The sequence below is a fragment of the Coregonus lavaretus genome (genome assembly GCF_964263955.1).
Source record: "Coregonus lavaretus genome assembly, contig: HAP1_SCAFFOLD_541, whole genome shotgun sequence".
Lineage (NCBI taxonomy): Eukaryota > Metazoa > Chordata > Actinopteri > Salmoniformes > Salmonidae > Coregonus > Coregonus lavaretus.
The window spans coordinates 249,524-270,046 of NW_028164151.1; the positions used below are offsets into that span (position 1 = coordinate 249,524).

The 20,523-nt window shown below is 42.4% G+C and overlaps 2 protein-coding genes across 2 annotated transcripts; both read right to left on the reverse strand.

The window, feature by feature from the left end:
- Positions 1 to 923: 923 nt before the first annotated feature.
- On the reverse strand, positions 924 to 6,953 carry LOC311117409 (NACHT, LRR and PYD domains-containing protein 1 homolog). Its single transcript, XM_084192352.1, has 6 exons — positions 6,693 to 6,953; positions 5,961 to 6,095; positions 5,695 to 5,827; positions 5,563 to 5,592; positions 1,569 to 1,851; positions 924 to 1,070 (listed from the first exon to the last, which is right to left on the reverse strand). The coding sequence occupies exons 1-6, from the start codon at positions 6,924 to 6,926 to the stop codon at positions 1,064 to 1,066; spliced, it is 822 nt and encodes a 273-aa protein (XP_084048478.1). The 5' UTR covers positions 6,927 to 6,953; the 3' UTR covers positions 924 to 1,063.
- A 3,577-nt stretch (positions 6,954 to 10,530) lies between these two features.
- On the reverse strand, positions 10,531 to 16,522 carry LOC311117418 (protein NLRC3-like; the record flags this gene model as incomplete). The annotated part of the gene is made up of 7 exons (XM_084192357.1): positions 16,360 to 16,522; positions 14,437 to 16,228; positions 12,674 to 12,847; positions 12,421 to 12,594; positions 11,796 to 11,969; positions 11,230 to 11,276; positions 10,531 to 11,093 (listed from the first exon to the last, which is right to left on the reverse strand). The coding sequence occupies exons 1-7, from the start codon at positions 16,478 to 16,480 to the stop codon at positions 10,531 to 10,533; spliced, it is 3,045 nt and encodes a 1,014-aa protein (XP_084048483.1). The 5' UTR covers positions 16,481 to 16,522.
- Positions 16,523 to 20,523: the final 4,001 nt, after the last annotated feature.

Here is a 20,523-nt window from a genome sequence, read left to right on the forward strand (position 1 = left end):
CTAACTGACCCTCCTGCTAGATAGGGGTCCAGCTAGGTACCTAGTGGAGGACTAACTGACCCTCCTGCTAGAAGATCCACACCTCCAGGAGGCTGCATAAGGAGAGAGGCTGTGTGGCTGGACCTTTGGTTAGTTTATTGCTATTATAGTGGTCATGTTTGATTGACATTTTCTGTACATTTTTGGGAGCCTGAATTAAAGCAACAGACAACAAGACCATGTTGAACCACCCTGCCTGTCTATTCTGCCTGGTCTCCCCACACCCAGGGGTTGGCTACAACTGTAGATCTGAAGCTGTGTACAAAGACAGAGAGTCCATCTTCCCAAGAAGGTTTATCATCCTGGAACATGACTCAGTTCCTTTTCTCAACACCACGTCGATGATGTCACGTGCCTTCTCTGCCCTCTCAGGTATCCCCTTTAGTGAGGCCATTTCCTCCCTTCCTTCTTTCAGACAGAGTGAGTTGCAATCCCATAAAGGATCTAAGGAAGGTCAAGATGTCAACGTGGTGGTGTGTCTTTGACTAGCCAGCTTTATGCTGTAGCACTGGCTTGACGAGGTGAAGAAGCGTCTTTGACTAGCCAGCTTCATGCCGTAGCACTGGCTTGACGAGGTGAAGAAGTGTCTTTGACTAGCCAGCTTCATGCCGTAGCACTGGCTTGACGAGGTGAAGAAGTGTCTTAGTCCACAGACTAGGAGACAGGCCTCAGCGGCTTCAGATTAGGTGAAGAAGTGTTTTAGTCCACAGACTAGGAGACAGGCCTCAGCGTCTTCAAATTAGGTGAAGAAGTGTCTTAGTCCACAGACTAGGAGACAGGCCTCAGCGGCTTCAGATTAGGTGAAGAAGTGTCTTAGTCCACAGACTAGGAGACAGGCCTCAGCGTCTTCAGATTAGGTGATGAAGTGTCTTAGTCCACAGACTAGGAGACAGGCCTCAGCGTCTTCAGATTAGGTGAAGAAGTGTCTTAGTCCACAGACTAGGAGACAGGCCTCAGCGTCTTCAGATTAGGTGAAGAAGTGTCTTAGTCCACAGACTAGGAGACAGGCCTCAGCGTCTTCAGATTAGGTTCTATAAGAAAGAGGATGGAGGAGAAGGGAAGAGAGAGATCAGAAAGTATGGAGGAGAAGGGAAGAGAGAGATCAGAAAGTAGGGAGGAGAAGGGGAGAGAGAGATCAGAAAGTAGGGAGGAGAAGGGGAGAGAGAGATCAGAAAGTATGGAGGAGAAGGGAAGAGAGAGATCAGAAAGTATGGAGGAGAAGGGAAGAGAGAGATCAGAAAGTAGAGAGGAGAAGGGGAGAGAGAGATCAGAAAGTATGGAGGAGAAGGGAAGAGAGAGATCAGAAAGTATGGAGGAGAAGGAGGAGTTCCACCTGAGATAATGATGTGATGATGGTCCTATGATGTAACTACAATAAGATAACAGTCATTTATTACAGACAGAAACACAAAAACATGCTTCCATTCTGGAAAAACAGTTCCTCTTTGATCTGGGTAGCTGTGTTTTTATTTGACCTATATTTAATCATTACACATATTCAAGGGAGGGAGCAATGAAAACTGTCTTACCTAGATTCACTCAAGTCCTTAACAAGATGGTTTTCATGTTCAACGAGAGCTTTGAGACAAGCTCCCGTCACTTCTGGTCCTTTGGGGATGACTGCTTTCAGTAGTTTTCTCATTCGGTCCTGTTCAGTTGTTTCAGCTGTTATTCTGGAGTGCTCTTCTTCACCAATCATGTTCTTTGACCACAGATCATCTGCTATTGGCATTGAGTTTTTGGTTCGCTGAATTAGTTTAGCCCAGTGTTTCTTCAGAAACTCCTCAGCAGGAATGTCAGGGACTGTTAATGCTGAAGGGGGGGGGGGGGGGGGGTCAATTAAATTAATATGGCTTTAGGGTTAACAGCAGCTCTTTCTACATCTTCCAGTCTCTCCAGTTATCATTCACCTGATAGTCATTTATTGTATAGAGCCGACTCCAGGGTTGTGGTCAATTCCAATTAAAGTCAGTCAATTTAAAATAGAAAATTTAAATAATAATTTTTCCTGTTAGGTTTATTGAGAAGTCATTGAAAATAGATGCCCTTATTAATGTTTTTATCAACAATCTACTCAGAATCCTCTATTGTCAAAGTGGGCCTGTCCCCCATACATTCAACATCTGGAAGGTCCCTCAGTCAAGTATCGCATTTCAAGCACAGATTCAACTATATACAAAGACCAGGGATCTTTTAGAAAGCCTCATAAAAGAAGGGCAGTGATTGGTAGATGGGTAACAATAACACATCAGACATTGAATATCTCTTTAAGCATGGTCAAGTTAATAATTATCCTGTGGGTGATGTATTAAACCACCCAGACACATCAAAGATGCAGTCGTCCTTCTGAACTGAGCTGCAGGACAGGAAGGAAACTGCTTAGTGATGTCACCATGAGGCCATTGGTGATTTTAAAACAGCTACAGAGTTCAATGTCTGTGACGGGAGAAAACTGAGGATGGATCAACAACATTGTAGTGACTCCACAATAATGACTTAAAATAACACAAATATACAGAATAAAAATATTCCAAAACATGCATCTTATATGCAACAAGGTACTAAAGTAATACTGCAAAAGGAAACGGCAAAGGAATACACTTTTTGGCCTAAATGCAAAGCCTCATGTTTGGGGCAAATCCAACACAACACATCACTGAGTAACTGCCTCCTTATTTTCAAGCACGGTGGTGGCTGCATCATGTTATGGGTATGCTTGACATCAGCAAATACTGAGGAGTTTTTCAGGATAAAAAGAAATGGGATGGAGCTAAGCACAGACAAAATCCTAGAGGAAAACTTGCTTCAGTCTGCTTTCCACCAGACACTGGGAGAGGAATTCACCTTTCAGCAGGACAATAACCTACAACACAAGGCCACATCTACACTGGAGTTTCTTACCAAGAAGACAGTGAATGTTCCGGAGTGGCCAAGTTACAGTTTTGACTTAAATCTGCTTGAAAATCTATGGCAAGACTTGAAAACTGCAGTCTAGCCACGATCCCCAACATCTTGACAGAGCTTGAAGAATTATGAAAAGAATAATGGGCTAATATTGTACAATCCAGGTGTGTAAAGCTCTTCGAGACTTACCCAAGAAGACTCCCAGCTGTAATGGCTGCCAAGGTGTTTCTAACATGTATTGACTCAGGGAGCTATTTCATTTCTATCAATCAAAATATATATATATATATATATATATATATATATATATATATATATATATATATATATATATATATATATATATATATATATATATATATATATATATATATATATATATATTCTTCCACTTTGACATTAGAGTATTTTGTGTAGATTGTTGACATAAAATGACATTAAAATCCCCTTTAATCCCGCTTTGTAACACAATAAAATGTGATGCAGATACTTTTGCAAGGCACTGGGTTTCTGTCTGAATGTTCTGTAGCATTACACACCACTGAACATGACTCATGAAGACCTTCATCACCCCACTGAACATGACTCATGAAGGTCTTCATCACCCCACTGAACATGACTCATGAAGACCTTCATCACCCCACTGAACATGACTCATGAAGACCTTCATCACCCCACTGAACATGACTCATGAAGGTCTTCATCACCCCACTGAACATGACTCATGAAGACCTTCATCACCCCACTGAACATGACTCATGAAGACCTTCATCACCCCACTGAACATGACTCATGAAGGTCTTCATCACCCCACTGAACATGACTCATGAAGACCTTCATCACCCCACTGAACATGACTCATGAAGACCTTCATCACCCCACTGAACATGACTCATGAAGACCTTCATCACCCCACTGAACATGACTCATGAAGACCTTCATCACCCCACTGAACATGACTCATGAAGACCTTCATCACCCCACTGAACATGACTCATGAAGACCTTCATCACCCCACTGAACATGACTCATGAAGACCTTCATCACCCCACTGAACATGACTCATGAAGACCTTCATCACCCCACTGAACATGACTCATGAAGACCTTCATCACCCCACTGAACATGACTCACGAAGACCTTCATCACCCCACTGAACATGACTCATGAAGACCTTCATCACACCACTGAACATGACTCATGAAGGTCTTCATCACCCCACTGAACATGACTCATGAAGACCTTCATCACCCCACTGAACATGACTCATGAAGGTCTTCATCACCCCACTGAACATGACTCATGAAGGTCTTCATCACCCCACTGAACATGACTCATGAAGACCTTCATCACCCCACTGAACATGACTCATGAAGGTCTTCATCACCCCACTGAACATGACTCATGAAGGTCTTCATCACCCCACTGAACATGACTCATGAAGGTCTTCATCACCCCACTGAACATGACTCATGAAGACCTTCATCACACCACTGAACATGACTCATGAAGACCTTCATCACCCCACTGAACATGACTCATGAAGACCTTCATCACCCCACTGAACATGACTCATGAAGACCTTCATCACCCCACTGAACATGACTCATGAAGACCTTCATCACCCCACTGAACATGACTCATGAAGGTCTTCATCACCCCACTGAACATGACTCATGAAGACCTTCATCACCCCACTGAACATGACTCATGAAGACCTTCATCACCCCACTGAACATGATTCATGAAGACCTTCATCACCCCACTGAACATGACTCATGAAGGTCTTCATCACCCCACTGAACATGACTCATGAAGACCTTCATCACCCCACTGAACATGACTCATGAAGACCTTCATCACCCCACTGAACATGACTCATGAAGACCTTCATCACCCCACTGAACATGACTCATGAAGACCTTCATCACACCACTGAACATGACTCATGAAGACCTTCATCACCCCACTGAACATGACTCATGAAGGTCTTCATCACCCCACTGAACATGACTCATGAAGACCTTCATCACCCCACTGAACATGACTCATGAAGGTCTTCATCAACCCACTGAACATGACTCATGAAGACCTTCATCACCCCACTGAACATGACTCATGAAGGTCTTCATCACCCCACTGAACATGACTCATGAAGACCTTCATCACCCCACTGAACATGACTCATGAAGACCTTCATCACCCCACTGAACATGACTCATGAAGGTCTTCATCACCCCACTGAACATGACTCATGAAGACCTTCATCACCCCACTGAACATGACTCATGAAGACCTTCATCACCCCACTGAACATGACTCATGAAGGTCTTCATCACCCCACTGAACATGACTCATGAAGGTCTTCATCACACCACTGAACATGACTCATGAAGACCTTCATCACCCCACTGAACATGACTCATGAAGGTCTTCATCACCCCACTGAACATGACTCATGAAGGTCTTCATCACCCCACTGAACATGACTCATGAAGACCTTCATCACCCCACTGAACATGACTCATGAAGGTCTTCATCAGTGTCCTTCATCACAACTTGAAGAGACGTTCGCTCTATAACCCGTTTTATAAACCTCGTCCACAAAAACAAACGTACCTATTGGATGAGAGTCTTTGCTGTATTCATCTAAAAGACAAACAAGAGAAAACATCATAAAAACATTTTAATAGCATCTGGAAGAAAAGGACATTTATGATTGACATACTGTTCATGTATAGTATTTCTTACCTTTTGATACCACTGATTTCCATACTGTCCTCTCATCATCCCCGATTAACTCCATCTCAATGTCAACCCCTGTGTTTCTCATAACCATCTTACAACAGCTTGGTGTGGTGTCTGCAGGTAACAGCTGAATCTTCTGTAGAAGGTCATATGGTGCAACGATTGAGACAACAGACAGAGAGAGAGAGAGAGAGAAAGAAATAGAATGATATTCCAGTTATGAATATATAATATGACAGATTCATGTCCTCAGCCTGCTAAAACTACACCTCTGGATAGATGGAGGAGGAATGGGGATTCTTGACTGCAAACCAACTGTTCAGCTTTAAGGACCCCTTTGGACTTGACAGCAGAAATTCTGAATATCCTTGGGACACCTGATTCTTCTCCCGGTCCCGAACAGCCTACAAAATGAGCAGTGTAGTAGTCAGTCTGAACAATGTAGTCTAATAATTCACACAACATGCAGCTCACTGAGCAATCCCTTTTTATCAACCCCCAAAAATGTGTACACTATTTTTTATTTATTTTACCAGGGAATTGACTGAGAAGAGAGTCTCTTTTACAGCAACGATCTCGGGAAGTGTTACAGGGGAAAGGGGATGAATGAGCCAATTGGAAGCTGGGGATGATTAGGTGGCCATGATGGTATGAGGGCCAGATAGTGAATTTAGCCAGGACACCGGGGTTAACACCCCTACTCTTACAATAAGTTCCATGGGATCTTTAGTGACCACAGAGAGTCAGGAAACATGTTTAACGTCCCATGCGAAAGACAGCACCTTACACGGGGCAATGTCCCCTTCACTGCCCCGGGGCATTGGGTTCTCCTTCGAACAGAGAGAAGAGTGCCGTCTACTGGCTCTTCAAATGAATGAGACAGAAATAGATTTCTCACAGAGCTGCATGTTGTCTTTGTAATCTATAGATTTTCAACCAACTATCAGCTTTCCTTTAGTAAGTTTCAACATACTGTTGTCACTTCAATGATGGTGCCTCACCTCTTTCTGACTGGAGTTTCTGAGGAGCATGTACAGCCGTGAAATTACTGTTGCCTTTTTTACTGCCATATAGAGGACCACGTCACAGTGGACATCTACGTTCCAAAAAAAGATATAGCTCAGTATAACAGCGATAGCTGAGAACTTGGGATGGAGAATCTTAGCATGGAATCTGGTGACCTCATGCACTTCCTCAACAGACACTCCATGTTCCTCTACATGAAGAATCTTCATCTCATTCCTCAGGGAAGGGTTGGTCCCTGAACAACACAATAAAAAGGAGACAGAAAGACAAATATTGTATTATTCATCCAACTAAATCACAAAGAATATGCAGTATCAGATCACAGTAAATAAACTCCCAGAATAGTTCATTCATTAATTCAGGAAGTGAAACTCAGTTACATGGAAATGTATTTCTTAATACTATGTGAATGTGGTTTTACCTAAACAGACAAAGTGTGGCAGATGAACTTCCTCCAGTTCACCTAACTCCATAGTGAAGTCCAGCAATGGACCACCTTGTCCGTACTGCATGTCTATCAGAAGGTGACTGTAGGGATACCAGTTCCTGAAGTGATACTTCAGAATGACATCTCTCTCACACACCCAGCGGAGCCCAGACACTGTGCACTCATAACGCCCTTTGGGTGTCCTGTGCCTGAGGGCAACAACAAGATATGGTAGAGAGGGTCAATCGTCAAATGGAGAGGTTGGATTAGAAGCCTATTCCCAAAGGTAATGGGGAAATACACTTGCAAGTGGAATGAAATGTTAAAAGTAGTTATTTTACCTGAACATTGTCACTCCCTGGACAGTGGAAGTCAAGGGTTGAATCTGAAGCCAGTGTGTGGAGTCCTGAACAAGGACAAGCATGTCAGTTATACATATGGGGCCAGTTTCCTGGACACAGATTGAGTCTAGTGCTGGACTTAAAGCATGATCAATGGAAGTATCAATAGAAAGTTATTTAAGGTCCAAGACTAGGCTTAATCTTTGTCCGGGAAACTGGCCCATTAAATGAACAAAGTAATTTATCTAATGTATTTATTCAATGTTACATGGAATGCTGGTGATTGATCCAATTAAACTGTCTAATGACAAAATATGACAGAAGTTAAAATCCTGCATTCCTACAAGCAGAACACAGGACTGTCTATATCCCAGTATGAATGGTTGGTCAGTACACACCTGGCTTTCAGACTGTGTTTATATTACTAAAGCAGAACACAGGACTGTCTATATCCCAGTATGAATGGTTGGTCAGTACACACCTGGCTTTCAGACTGTGTTTATATTACTAAAGCAGAACACAGGACTGTCTATATCCCAGTATGAATGGTTGGTCAGTACACACCTGGCTTTCAGACTGTGTATATATTACTAAAGCAGAACACAGGACTGTCTATATCCCAGTATGAATGGTTGGTCAGTACACACCTGGCTTTCAGACTGTGTTTATATTACTAAAGCAGAACACAGGACTGTCTATATCCCAGTATGAATGGTTGGTCAGTACACACCTGGCTTTCAGACTGTGTATATATTACTAAAGCAGAACACAGGACTGTCTATATCCCAGTATGAATGGTTGGTCAGTACACACCTGGCTTTCAGACTGTGTTTATATTACTAAAGCAGAACACAGGACTGTCTATATCCCAGTATGAATGGTTGGTCAGTACACACCTGGCTTTCAGACTGTGCCTGACTCCTGAAGGTATGTAAAAGTGAGAATTGACATTATGACTTACCTCAACATGGTCACAAGTCTTACAGCTCTGAGGAATCCCTGAAGTCAAAAGTAGTTGTTATTTAAAACGGACAATATCATGTAATAATGAATTAATAAATATTAAACAGACTTGTAATAAAAATGAATGTAAGTGAGCAACAGTCTCAGAATGTACACTCATTATCATACCATAATCTGACATTAGTGTTATATTAATGAATGTTTGTGGAAGCAGGAAACAACATGGTTCTGGTCCATGTTTTGTAGATGTTGGGGGCCTGATTTCTGGTAGATCCCAGGATGAGAGCTTAAAGGTAGAGTCAGCTAAATGATGTTGTACGAGCAGCACCGCAGATATTGTGATGAGCAAGATGCCTGACTTCTCTCTCACACAGTATTTGCCCATGTGCACGGGTTCTCTTCACTCTTACAGCGTGGTAGCCACGGGACCAAAACAGAGAAGTTTAGCATCGCGCTCCAACGCCCTTAGTTGTTGTAGAAGTTTACCCACTATGATGTTTACTTTGTGCATCTACATCATATTGCTGACTCTACCTTTAAGTTTGTTTTGACCAAATAGATCATGATTGTGTTCCTTGCCTGGGACTCAAGAACGCTTTAATCGTATTTTGATTTTAAAACAATTATCAGTTAACACTCACATATCTGGTCTCTGGTGTTCTCAGGTCCAGGCTTGATACAACACTCTCCACCATGGTCTCTGGTGTTGGGAAAGCAGAAGGATAGACTGTGATTAAACTAAATACAACTTATAAAGGCTTTATATAGCATACATACAGTCTTCATAAGCAATACAAAGGGTGTATAAAGGGTGACAGAACAGCTCCCTATGTAGGGTGCATTGCCAAATGTGACATAACACTATGTCAACTTCCATGAAGTCAATACTGATGGGGACATCACAGGTGACATTGCTTATCTTGATGAAAGCCCCTAGAGACGTGAAGTCAACAGGTATCATTTTAACAGGTTCTGATGCCCTCTTGTGGTTAGAGTGAAACTGACACTACAGTGAGACATAGGAGAGGAAACATCTGTACATCCAACAGAACACATTAAAACACACCAATACTACTAATCTAACTGTCTGTAGGTCCAACAGAACACATTAAAACACACCACTACTACTAATCTAACTGTCTGTAGGTCCAACAGAACACATTAAAACACACCACCACTACTAATCTAACTGTCTGTAGGTCCAACAGAACACATTAAAACACACCACTACTACTAATCTAACTGTCTGTAGGTCCAACAGAACACATTAAAACACACCACCACCACTAATCTAACTGTCTGTAGGTCCAACAGAACACATTAAAACACACCACTACTACTAATCTAACTGTCTGTAGGTCCAACAGAACACATTAAAAACACACCACCACCACTAATCTAACTGTCTGTAGGTCCAACAGAACACATTAAAACACACCACTACTACTAATCTAACTGTCTGTAGGTCCAACAGAACACATTAAAAACACACCACCACCACTAATCTAACTGTCTGTAGGTCCAACAGAACACATTAAAAACACACCACCACCACTAATCTAACTGTCTGTAGGTCCAACAGAACACATTAAAACACACCACTACTACTAATCTAACTGTCTGTAGGTCCAACAGAACACATTAAAACACACCACTACTACTAATCTAACTGTCTGTAGGTCCAACAGAACACATTAAAAAACACACCACTACTAATCTAACTGTCTGTAGGTCCAACAGAACACATTAAAACACACCACTACTAATCTAACTGTCTGTAGGTCCAACAGAACACATTAAAACACACCACTACTAATCTAACTGTCTGTAGGTCCAACAGAACACATTAAAACACACCACTACTACTAATCTAACTGTCTGTAGGTCCAACAGAACACATTAAAACACACCACTACTACTAATCTAACTGTCTGTAGGTCCAACAGAACACATTAAAACACACCACTACTACTAATCTAACTGTCTGTAGGTCCAACAGAACACATTAAAACACACCACTACTACTAATCTAATTGTAGGAATGATTCCAGAGGAAAACACATGATGAAACATTGCTATGACTCACCTTTGAATGTGTTGGTCATCTATCTGACACAGGGTCACTGAGGAGGAGGAAAACCCAAACCCAAACCCAGGATAGAGGGGTTCAGTGAATGTGGTGTGTTCTGTGTAAAGGTGTGTCAGGGTACCAGAGGAGGACACACTATAGAAGGACAAAGTACCAGCTGGCCAGTCCAGATACACTCCAACTCTGTTAGAAACAGGACCAGGGAAGAATCTGCTGACTCCAGCATGGGAAAATTCATATTTACTGTCATAGCAGAATAAACCCCAGGACTTCCTATTGAGTCCAATACAACTACTGTCCTCCTCCATCTCTCCCTTCCTCTTCATTCCTTTGTACGCCACACCAATGTGAGCCATGTCACCATCCCTCTCCACCTCCCAGTAATAACGAGATCCAGATAAGCCTTCTCTGCAGAGAACTTGGGGATGACGGTCAAATCTGTCTGGATGGTCTTCATAATGCTGCTCCTCCTCCACCCGTGTCACCTTCCTGTTCCCCTCAGACAGTATCAGGTTTGGGTTTGCTGTATTTGGGTCCAGGGTGAGATGACAGGCATCTGTAGACAAAAGGAGAGTTTAATCAAACCACATCTTCATATAAAATGTTGTTTTGTAGGTAGAGAACAAGTATTGATTAGTTACTATGTTACTGTAGTTCTGAATATGCAGTTAATTAGGATTGAAGAGACTTACATTTCCTCAGCCCTGGTTTCAGCCTGAACTCTCCACCATGATCCACACTGTAGGAGAAACAGGTTATTGACTGACAGAGACCTAATAAAGCAGTCAACATTTAAACCATATTGTTGTGTTCTGGTGCACTATCCAAGTTCATTACTAGAGACATACAGGTATTCTATCCTACCTACTGCATTCAGAACAGAGTACAATTCATTACTAGAGACATACAGGTATTCTATCCTACCTACTGCATACAGAACAGAGTACAATTCATTACTAGAGACATACAGGTATTCTATCCTACCTACTGCATTCAGAACAGAGTACAATTCATTACTAGAGACATACGGGTATTCTATCCTACCTACTGCATACAGAACAGAGTACAATTCCAACAGGATATCAGAGATGCAGAAGAAGAGTATTCATGTGGTGATGATGTATGCTGTGTTGGAGTGCTAAGCCTGCTGGGTAAACTTCCCCTGTATTCTACCATCATGTCCTCATGTTACTGAACCTACTACACTTCATAGGACACAACCACTGCTCACACTATTAGGACATCTATTCTGACTTACTTCAGCTTCATCAGTTTATCTGTGGGATCCACCAGAGCAGCTGAAAGCAGTCCCCCTGCAGAGTCTCCTGGGTGATTGTAGCTCAGGTCCAGCTCTTTCAGGTGGCAGGGGTTTGACCTCAGAGCTAAAGACAGAGCAGCACAGCCCTCCTCTGTGACCAGACAGCCAGACAGCCTACAGAGAGACACAACAGCTGTCTAGGTTGGTGGACTGGTGTCAATCATCTTGTAGGACACTCATACATTTGTCCATGACACAAACATTGTGATGAAACATCAGATGTTCAGAGTATTTGTTTTACTAAGCTCAGTACCGACCTGACTGAAACAGCTGTACATACCCCAGTGTGTGTAGTTTACAGTCTGGATCCTCCAGTCCAGCAGAGGGCAGTGTAACTCAGCTCAGTACCGACCTGACTGAAACAGCTGTACTTACCCCAGTGTGTGTAGTTTACAGTCTGGATCCTCCAGTCCAGCAGAGGGCAGTGTAACTCAGCTCAGTACCGACCTGACTGAAACAGCTGTACATACCCCAGTGTGTGTAGTTTACAGTCTGGATCCTCCAGTCCAGCAGAGGGCAGTGTAACTCAGCTCAGTACCGACCTGACTGAAACAGCTGTACATACCCCAGTGTGTGTAGTTTACAGTCTGGATCCTCTAGTCCAGCAGACAGCAGTGTAACTCCTGAGTCCTGCAGGTCATTGTCTCTCAGCTCCAGTTGTTTCAGTTGTGAGTTGGGTGAACTCAGGACTGAGGCCAGATCTGAACAGCAACCCTCTGTCAGACCACACTGACCTAGACTAGAGGGCAGAAGAGCACATGATTAACAAATGTCTAAAACATCCACATAATAACTCATAATGAAGATAGTTAACTCACACGAGTGTCTGTATGTTGCAGAGTGGACTGGTTAGTCCAACACAGAGCAGCTCCACTCCTCTGTCTCCCAGGTCATTGTAGCTGAGGTCCAGTTCTCTCAGGGGGGAGTTTGGTGTCTGCAGAGCTGAAGCCAGAGTCTCACAGGATTTATATGTGAGTTTACAGCCAGACAGTCTGGAGAGAGGAGATATAGTGATACACTGTTAAATATGCAAAGCTTTAAGAATAATGAGATGCATTAAGACAATAACAGAAGGACACATGATTAACCAATGTTAAAAACATACTAACTCACTCAATATATTTACCTTAGTTTTATATATGTTATGTATGTTTCTGGATATGTCCCAAAATGTTAAAATAATGTTAAAAACATACACATACTAACTATAGTGAACAGAAATATAAACCCAACATGTAAAGTGTTGGTCCCACGTTTCATGAGCTGAAATAAAAGATCCCAGATGTGTTCCATACGCACAAAAGTTTATTTCTCTCAAATGTTGTGCATAAATGTGTTCAAATAATGTTAAAAACATACACATACTAACTACATACATAATATATAAACACTCACAGTGGATACTGAAGATAGTTAACTCACACTAGTGTCTGTATGTTGCAGAGTGGACTGGTTAGTCCAACACAGAGCAGCTCCACTTCTCTGTCTCCCAGGTCATTGTAGCGGAGGTCCAGTTCTCTCAGGGGGGAGTTTGGTGTCTGCAGAGCTGAAGCCAGAGTCTCACAGGATTCATATGTGAGTTTACAGCCAGCCAGTCTGGAGAGAGGAGATATAGTGATACACTGATAAATATGCAAAGCTTTAAGAATAATGAGATGCATTAAGACAATAACAGAAGGACACATGATTAACCAATGTCAAAAAAATACTAACTCACTCAAGATATTTAACCTTAGTTTGATATATTTGTCACATTTTATGTATGTGTCTGCATATTTACCAAGACGTTCAAATAATGTTAAAAACATACACATACTAACTACATACATAATATATAAACACTCACAGTGGATACTGAAGATATTTAACTCACACTAGTGTCTGTATGTTGCAGAGTGGACTGGTTAGTCCAACACAGAGCAGCTCCACTCCTCTGTCTCCCAGGTCATTGTAGCTGAGGTCCAGTTCTCTCAGGGGGGAGTTTGGTGTCTGCAGAGCTGAAGCCAGAGTCTCACAGGATTCATATGTGAGTTTACAGTCAGCCAGTCTGGAGAGAGGAGATATAGTGATACACTGTTAAATATGCAAAGCTTTAAGAATAATGAGATGCATTAAGACAATAACAGAAGGACACATGATTAACCAATGTCAAAAAAATACTAACTCACTCAAGATATTTAACCTTAGTTTGATATATTTGTCACATTTTATGTATGTGTCTGCATATTTACCAAGACGTTCAAATAATGTTAAAAACATACACATACTAACTACATACATAATATATAAACACTCACAGTGGATACTGAAGATATTTAACTCACACTAGTGTCTGTATGTTGCAGAGTGGACTGGTTAGTCCAACACAGAGCAGCTCCACTCCTCTGTCTCCCAGGTCATTGTAGCTGAGGTCCAGTTCTCTCAGGGGGGAGTTTGGTGTCTGCAGAGCTGAGGCCAGAGTCTCACAGGATTTATATGTGAGTTCACAGCGATCCAGTCTGGAGAGAGGAGATCATCTGTTAGATATACAAATCCTTCAGAATAATGATACTGTATACATCAACTCAATTACAGAACTTACAGTGCTCTCTTGCAGGTTTTCACTACCGGCATTAACCTCTGATAACCTTCCTCTGATGTGGTGTATGTCTTCAGGTCAAACTCCTCCAGCACCTCCTCTGACATCAGTAACAGGTAGGCCAGGGCTGAACATTGGTCAGGTTTTAGTCTTGTTTCTGAAAGAGTTCCTGATCGCAGGGAGGTTTGCATGTCTTCAACTAGAGAGTTGGCACCAAGTTCATTCAGACAGTGGAACAAGTTGATGATCCTTTCTGGTGAGGATTCCCTTTCGATCTTGTCTGAAAGGTACCTGACTGTTCTCTCGACTGTTTCCTCATTGCTCTGTGTTGTACTTCCTGTCTGTGTCAGAAGGCCTCGTAACAGATTCTGATTGGACTCCAGTGAGAGACCCAGAAGGAAGCGGAGGAACAGGTCCAGGTGTCCATTCTCACTCTTCAAGGCCTGGTCCACTGCTCTCCTGTGTAAGTCAGACAACTGGATTGACTTCTCATCTTCATCCTCACTAGTGGTGGAAAAAACATTTTCCTTCTTGTCCAGACATGATTCTAAAGCATGCACTGCTGCTAGAAACTCCTGAAGGCTCAGATGCACAAAGCTGTAGACCTTCTCTTGGTTCAGCCCAGATTCTTCTTTAAAGATCTCTGTACACAATGCTGAGTACTCTGATGCCTCTGTGACATCAAGGCCACACTCTCTCAGGTCCTCCTCATAGAAGATCAGGTTGCCCTTCTGCAGCTGTTGGAAAGCCAGCTTTGCCAGTTTCAGGATCATCTCTTTGTCTGACTGAGACAGTTCCTTTGGGTTTGTCTCTGTGGCTTTGTTGTACTTCTTGTTCATCACAATGATTTGGATGAGCGTGAAGTGTGTGAACATCTGGGTCAGAGTTTTGGGGACTTCATCCTTCTCTGCCTCTTTCAGCATCATCTCAAGGACAGTGGCTGATATCCAACAGAAGACTGGCATGTGGCACATGATGTGGAGGCTCCTTGATGTCTTCATGTGTTTGATGATTTCATTGGCCAGATTCTGATCTGTGATTTTCTTCCTGAAGTACTCCTCCTTCTGGGGATCATTGAACCCTCGTACCTCTGTCACCTGGTCAACACACTCAGGAGGGATCTGATTGGCTGCTGCAGGCCGTGAGGTTATCCAGAGGAGAGCAGAGGGAAGCAGATTCCCCTTGATGAGGTTTGTCAGCAGCACGTCCACTGAGGTTGGCTTCGTGACATCACAGCACCTCTCATTGTTTTTGAAGTCTAGAGGAAGTCGACACTCATCCAGACCATCAAAAATGAAAACAGTTTTGGTTTCCCCATCTTCAATGTTGTCAATCTCTTTCAGCTCTGAGAAGTAGTGGGAAAGAAGTTGCATCAGACTGTATTGGTCCTTTTTCAGGTTCAGATCACGGAAAGGAAGAAGAAACATGAAATGAACGTCCTGATTTGCTTTTCCCTCTGCCCAGTCAAGGATGACCTTCTGCACAGAGACTGTTTTTCCAATGCCAGCGATTCCTTTTGTCAGCACAGTTCTGATAGGTTTGTCTTGTCCAGGTAAAGGCTTGAAGATGTCGTTGCATTTGATTGGTGTCTCTTGTGTGGTTTGTTTCTTGGATGCCATCTCTATCTGTCTCACCTCATGTTCATTATTGACCCCTCCACTTCCACCCTCTGTGATGTAGAGCTCTGTGTAGACGTCCTTTAACAGACTTTGGTTTCCAATTCCTTCAGATATGTGTTGATACTTGTGTTTCAGTTTAGCCTTAATGTCTTGTTGGACTGTCAGAAGAGTTTGACCTGTAGGAAAACAATGAGAGTTGGGACTCATAAGTTTGTGTGTGTGTGTGTGTGTGTGTGTGTGTGTGTGTGTGTGTTTTAGAAGGGCCTTTGTCCCGTTCTTTGTAATATTGTATGAAACACAGTCTTACTTCTTCTGTCCAGAAGGTTGTGTGTGATCTTTAATGCATCCTCACTGTCCAAACTCTCCACTTCCTTATTGTCATCTGGTAATGGTTCCTGGCTGAAAGCAGGTGGCTGATCACTCTTCATTGATAGCAGGCTGGGGGCAGGTGACTCTGCTCTGGGCTTCTGGACACTGAACAAAACAGGGAGGGAGATCACCTCATCAATATCTCATCAGTACCTCATCTACATCATTTCAACAACTGTATAGCTGAACTCATAGAAGTCCTGATGTTTCTTTATAAAGCTACAGTCTGCAATTGGTAAATCGGTTTGGGGACTTTTAAATTAATGATGTAGAACTACATTTGATGTAATTTGGGAAAACTTTTCCCTTTAGTTTTATATCTTTAAGAGAACTGTATATTTTACATGTAATCTCTTACCTCTTAGAACTGGTGTCTTGAGTCATTTTAGAGGCAGTGGTCTCCTCCTCTCTCTCCCCAGAGAGACTCATTTTAGAGGCAGTGGTCCCCTCCTCTCTCTCCCCAGAGAGACTCATTTTAGATGTAAGTCACAGCTCACTCAGCTACAATAAGAAATAACAGAACAGTCAATATTTCTGAACATTGTTGAAGTAGCATTAATAATGACAAGACTTTTCCAGAGTTCACACAACAACGTCACCTGCTAAATGAAATGACCTCGATAACAGCACGTCAGTTAAATATAGCTAATTTTCCCCAAACATCAGACACCCCCTAAGCTCGGACACTCTCTAGCGGTTGGAGGACTGAATCACCTCGAGCTCAACATTTAAATGGACTGAAAAATAACGGTAAGTTTTGTGACTAACGACACCCTTTTAGCTAGCTGACCACCGATTTTCAGTGCAATTTATGTAAGTTAAGTTAGGTTTTGAGAGTTTTCAAAAAAGTTATATGTACACATTTTGTGGAACACGCTGCATATTGTAAAATTCGACTGTGCGACAGACCACACCTAATTTAATATCCAACTTTTTACCTCTGAAATATAGCTAACGGATTTTCTAATGTTGCTATCTTAGTTGCTAAATGTTGATAGAACTGCTAAGTAAGCAAAAAGGAAAGAAATTGTAAGTGTTAGATAATACATATCACGAAAACAGCTGCATGTTGTCAAGCTTTACCATATCAAAATTGGAGTCCTCTGACGGAGGCGTTTTGCACAATCTGCAAAAATGTATTTGGAACTTTGAACCATGAACTTTTCGACACCTATCACTGTTGGCTATATTTCATCTTACAACAGCTACATAGAGGCAGTATTTAGTTAAATGGTACAATGTATGCATCAATATTACACTAATTGGGACACTAATTTTCATTACAGATAACATCAAACAAAAAACGTGGGTACACTTTCAGTTATTGTGAAAACTTTTCATCACCTTTCAATGCCTTAGCTTTGAAATGTAAATGTTTATACATATTCAGATTGAGTTATCTTTCTAAAATGTGTATAGTATGCCAAGTTATTTAGCTACATGTATTTACCACTGCAGCATGGAGAAAACCAAGAGAAAGCAGTGGAGTGAGGTGGACATGTTCCATGCCATGGAGGACTGCGGGGCAGGGATGTCTATCCGCCAGGCTGCCAAGGTTAGGCATCTTTTGTTTTTAGGAGATTACCATGTGTATGTGAATTTTATCTGCTAGTAACAGTTTTCTTTTCTTATCTACCAAGGTGCATGGTGTACCTCGGCAGACCCTGGCGGACAGGCTGAGCGGCCGGGTGACCCATGGTTGTCGCAGTGGACCACCCACATTGCTTGCACCAGAGGATGAAAAGTCTCTGGTGCAGTACTGTATCTACTGCGCCAGCCATGGGTTCCCCTTCACCAGACAGAGGCTGATGAAATACGCCGACAAAATACGCAGGTATTTGGTGTTCTATGTGTTTATGTATGTAGATTGGTGGACTGACTGTTCTCAATGTGTGTGATGTAAATGTGGATGTGTATGGTGATGCCAAAACAAACATTTTCATCCTGGATGGACAATTATATATTCTATTCTATTGTAGGTTTCGGCACCCAGGGGAAACAATCCCACCACTGGGGAAGAGGTGGTGGGAAATGTTCAGGAGGAGGCACAAGAACCTAAACATGAGGAGGCCGGACACCCTGGACAGGGGGAGAGCTGAGTGTGCCACATGTCCGACGATGGACACCTTCTTCACTTCTTATGAGAAGCACTTGGAGGAGAGTGGGTTGAGGGAGAAACCCAGACAAATCTATAACTGCGATGAGTCTGGGTTTCGTAGCGACCAGAGCAGGCACAAAGTGCTGGCTCCCCGGGGCGCAAAACACGTGTACCAGCAGGCTCCGGGGACCAAGGAGCACATCACAGTGCTGGCCTGCTTCAACGCAACTGGGGAGGACATCCCCCCGTTTATCATCTACCCCAAGTGTTTCCCCGGTGGCCACTACACACTGGGAGGCCCCCCCCAAGCTTGATACCATAGCCATTTTGACCACTCCTACATGGTAAACAAATCAGAATTTGCCAGAGTATTCCGCTACTCGTACCAGCGATGCAAGGACATGCGCTATGTGGTGGAAGGGTTTAAGAAGTGTGGCCTCTTCCCTTTTGACCCTTCAGCCTATCGTCGGCGGTTTTGTCCACCACCACCCCAATGCACACCACCCCCCATGTCTGTCACCACCAACACGGCCTCCTCTGGACCAACTGCCTCCTCCGTCTCCCCTGGTCACACCACCATAGCAGCCTCGTCTGGTGTCCCTGCCCCCTGCAATTTGAATACCACCACCTCAACAGGTAAACACATGTTAAATTACGAAAAAATGACTGTTTGTTATCTGTTTTATAAAACAGCAATGTAAAATATATATATATATATATCTACAGTCCATAGCACCAGCCCTCTAGTCATCTCCGCCTCCTCCAAAACCTCTGCAGCTTCCTCCAGAGGTATTGATGTAAAAAAGTTGAAAAGGGTTTTGATGCAACATGCTCTGTCTAACACTACTTTTTCTCAAACTGCAGCACAGAACAGGAAGAGAAAAGCTACACCGGTCACATCGGTCACACCACCCATGGCACCACTCTCAGGTACTTCATAATCTGTTTTTCTCGCTCTCTCAGTTGTATCAATTACTATTGTTGTTGAAGAACTTCTACATTTTGCAAAACCATATTAATCAATTTGTATTATTATTTTATTTTTTATAAAAGAAGACACCACCTGCTGTGCTTGCTGCGGGGAGCGTGATCCGCCTGCAAGCTCCTCTCAGGAGTGTAGATCCGAGGTGCCATGGGTGTGCTGTGACTTTTGCAGGTGTGCGCAGTGGGATCCAGAGGTAGCGGTGGAGCTGGATTTTTATTGTGATTTTTGTGACAATATAGGGATGGAGGTCGAGATTTAATTGTTTGTTTTGTTTGTGTTCATATGAAATTATTTATTTGTTCAAAAAAATAAATGTCTAAAATATAATATATATATTTATTGAACCCATCTTGTGTATTTCTTCCTTTACTTTCCAAGTGCACCTCTGCAACACAAACTCCAACAGTGTTTTCATTGTTTTATGTTAATGCACATAACTGAAATTAAAGTGTATTTGATGTAAATTATTAATACTCATATTTCATTTGGTTACAACACTGGATATGTTGGTGAATAACCATTTTTTAAGAGTCCACAAGAGGGCGCACCGGGCTACGCAATGAAAAGTTGACAGGCAAATCATAATTTTTTACCGGAAGACTAGCCAACTATCTAGTAAACACTTCGGGTACGTGGTTGGTGTCTCTTTTTTCAACAAAATTAAACGGATATATCTTGTAATTGAACAAAATAGTAAGGTGCCCAATAACTGGGGGCCGTATACAGATAATACGGGACGTATTTTTTTTCTAAACCGCTTATCAAAAGCAGATAACAGTAATATTTCAAATGAAATGTCAAACTTGCTAATTGCTAACCCGTTAGCTAACATTTTTACAACACCAATAACCACATAACATTGAAGGCTTGATCACAAGGTAACACTGTTGAAGGTCATATATTTCTTAAACGCTGTTGAATATGCCGATAATACGGGATTCTACGCTAACAACCAGAACCGTTATTTTTTTTGTTCACTCTTCAGACCAGCTAAATTAAGTTCTGAACCGGTTCAAACC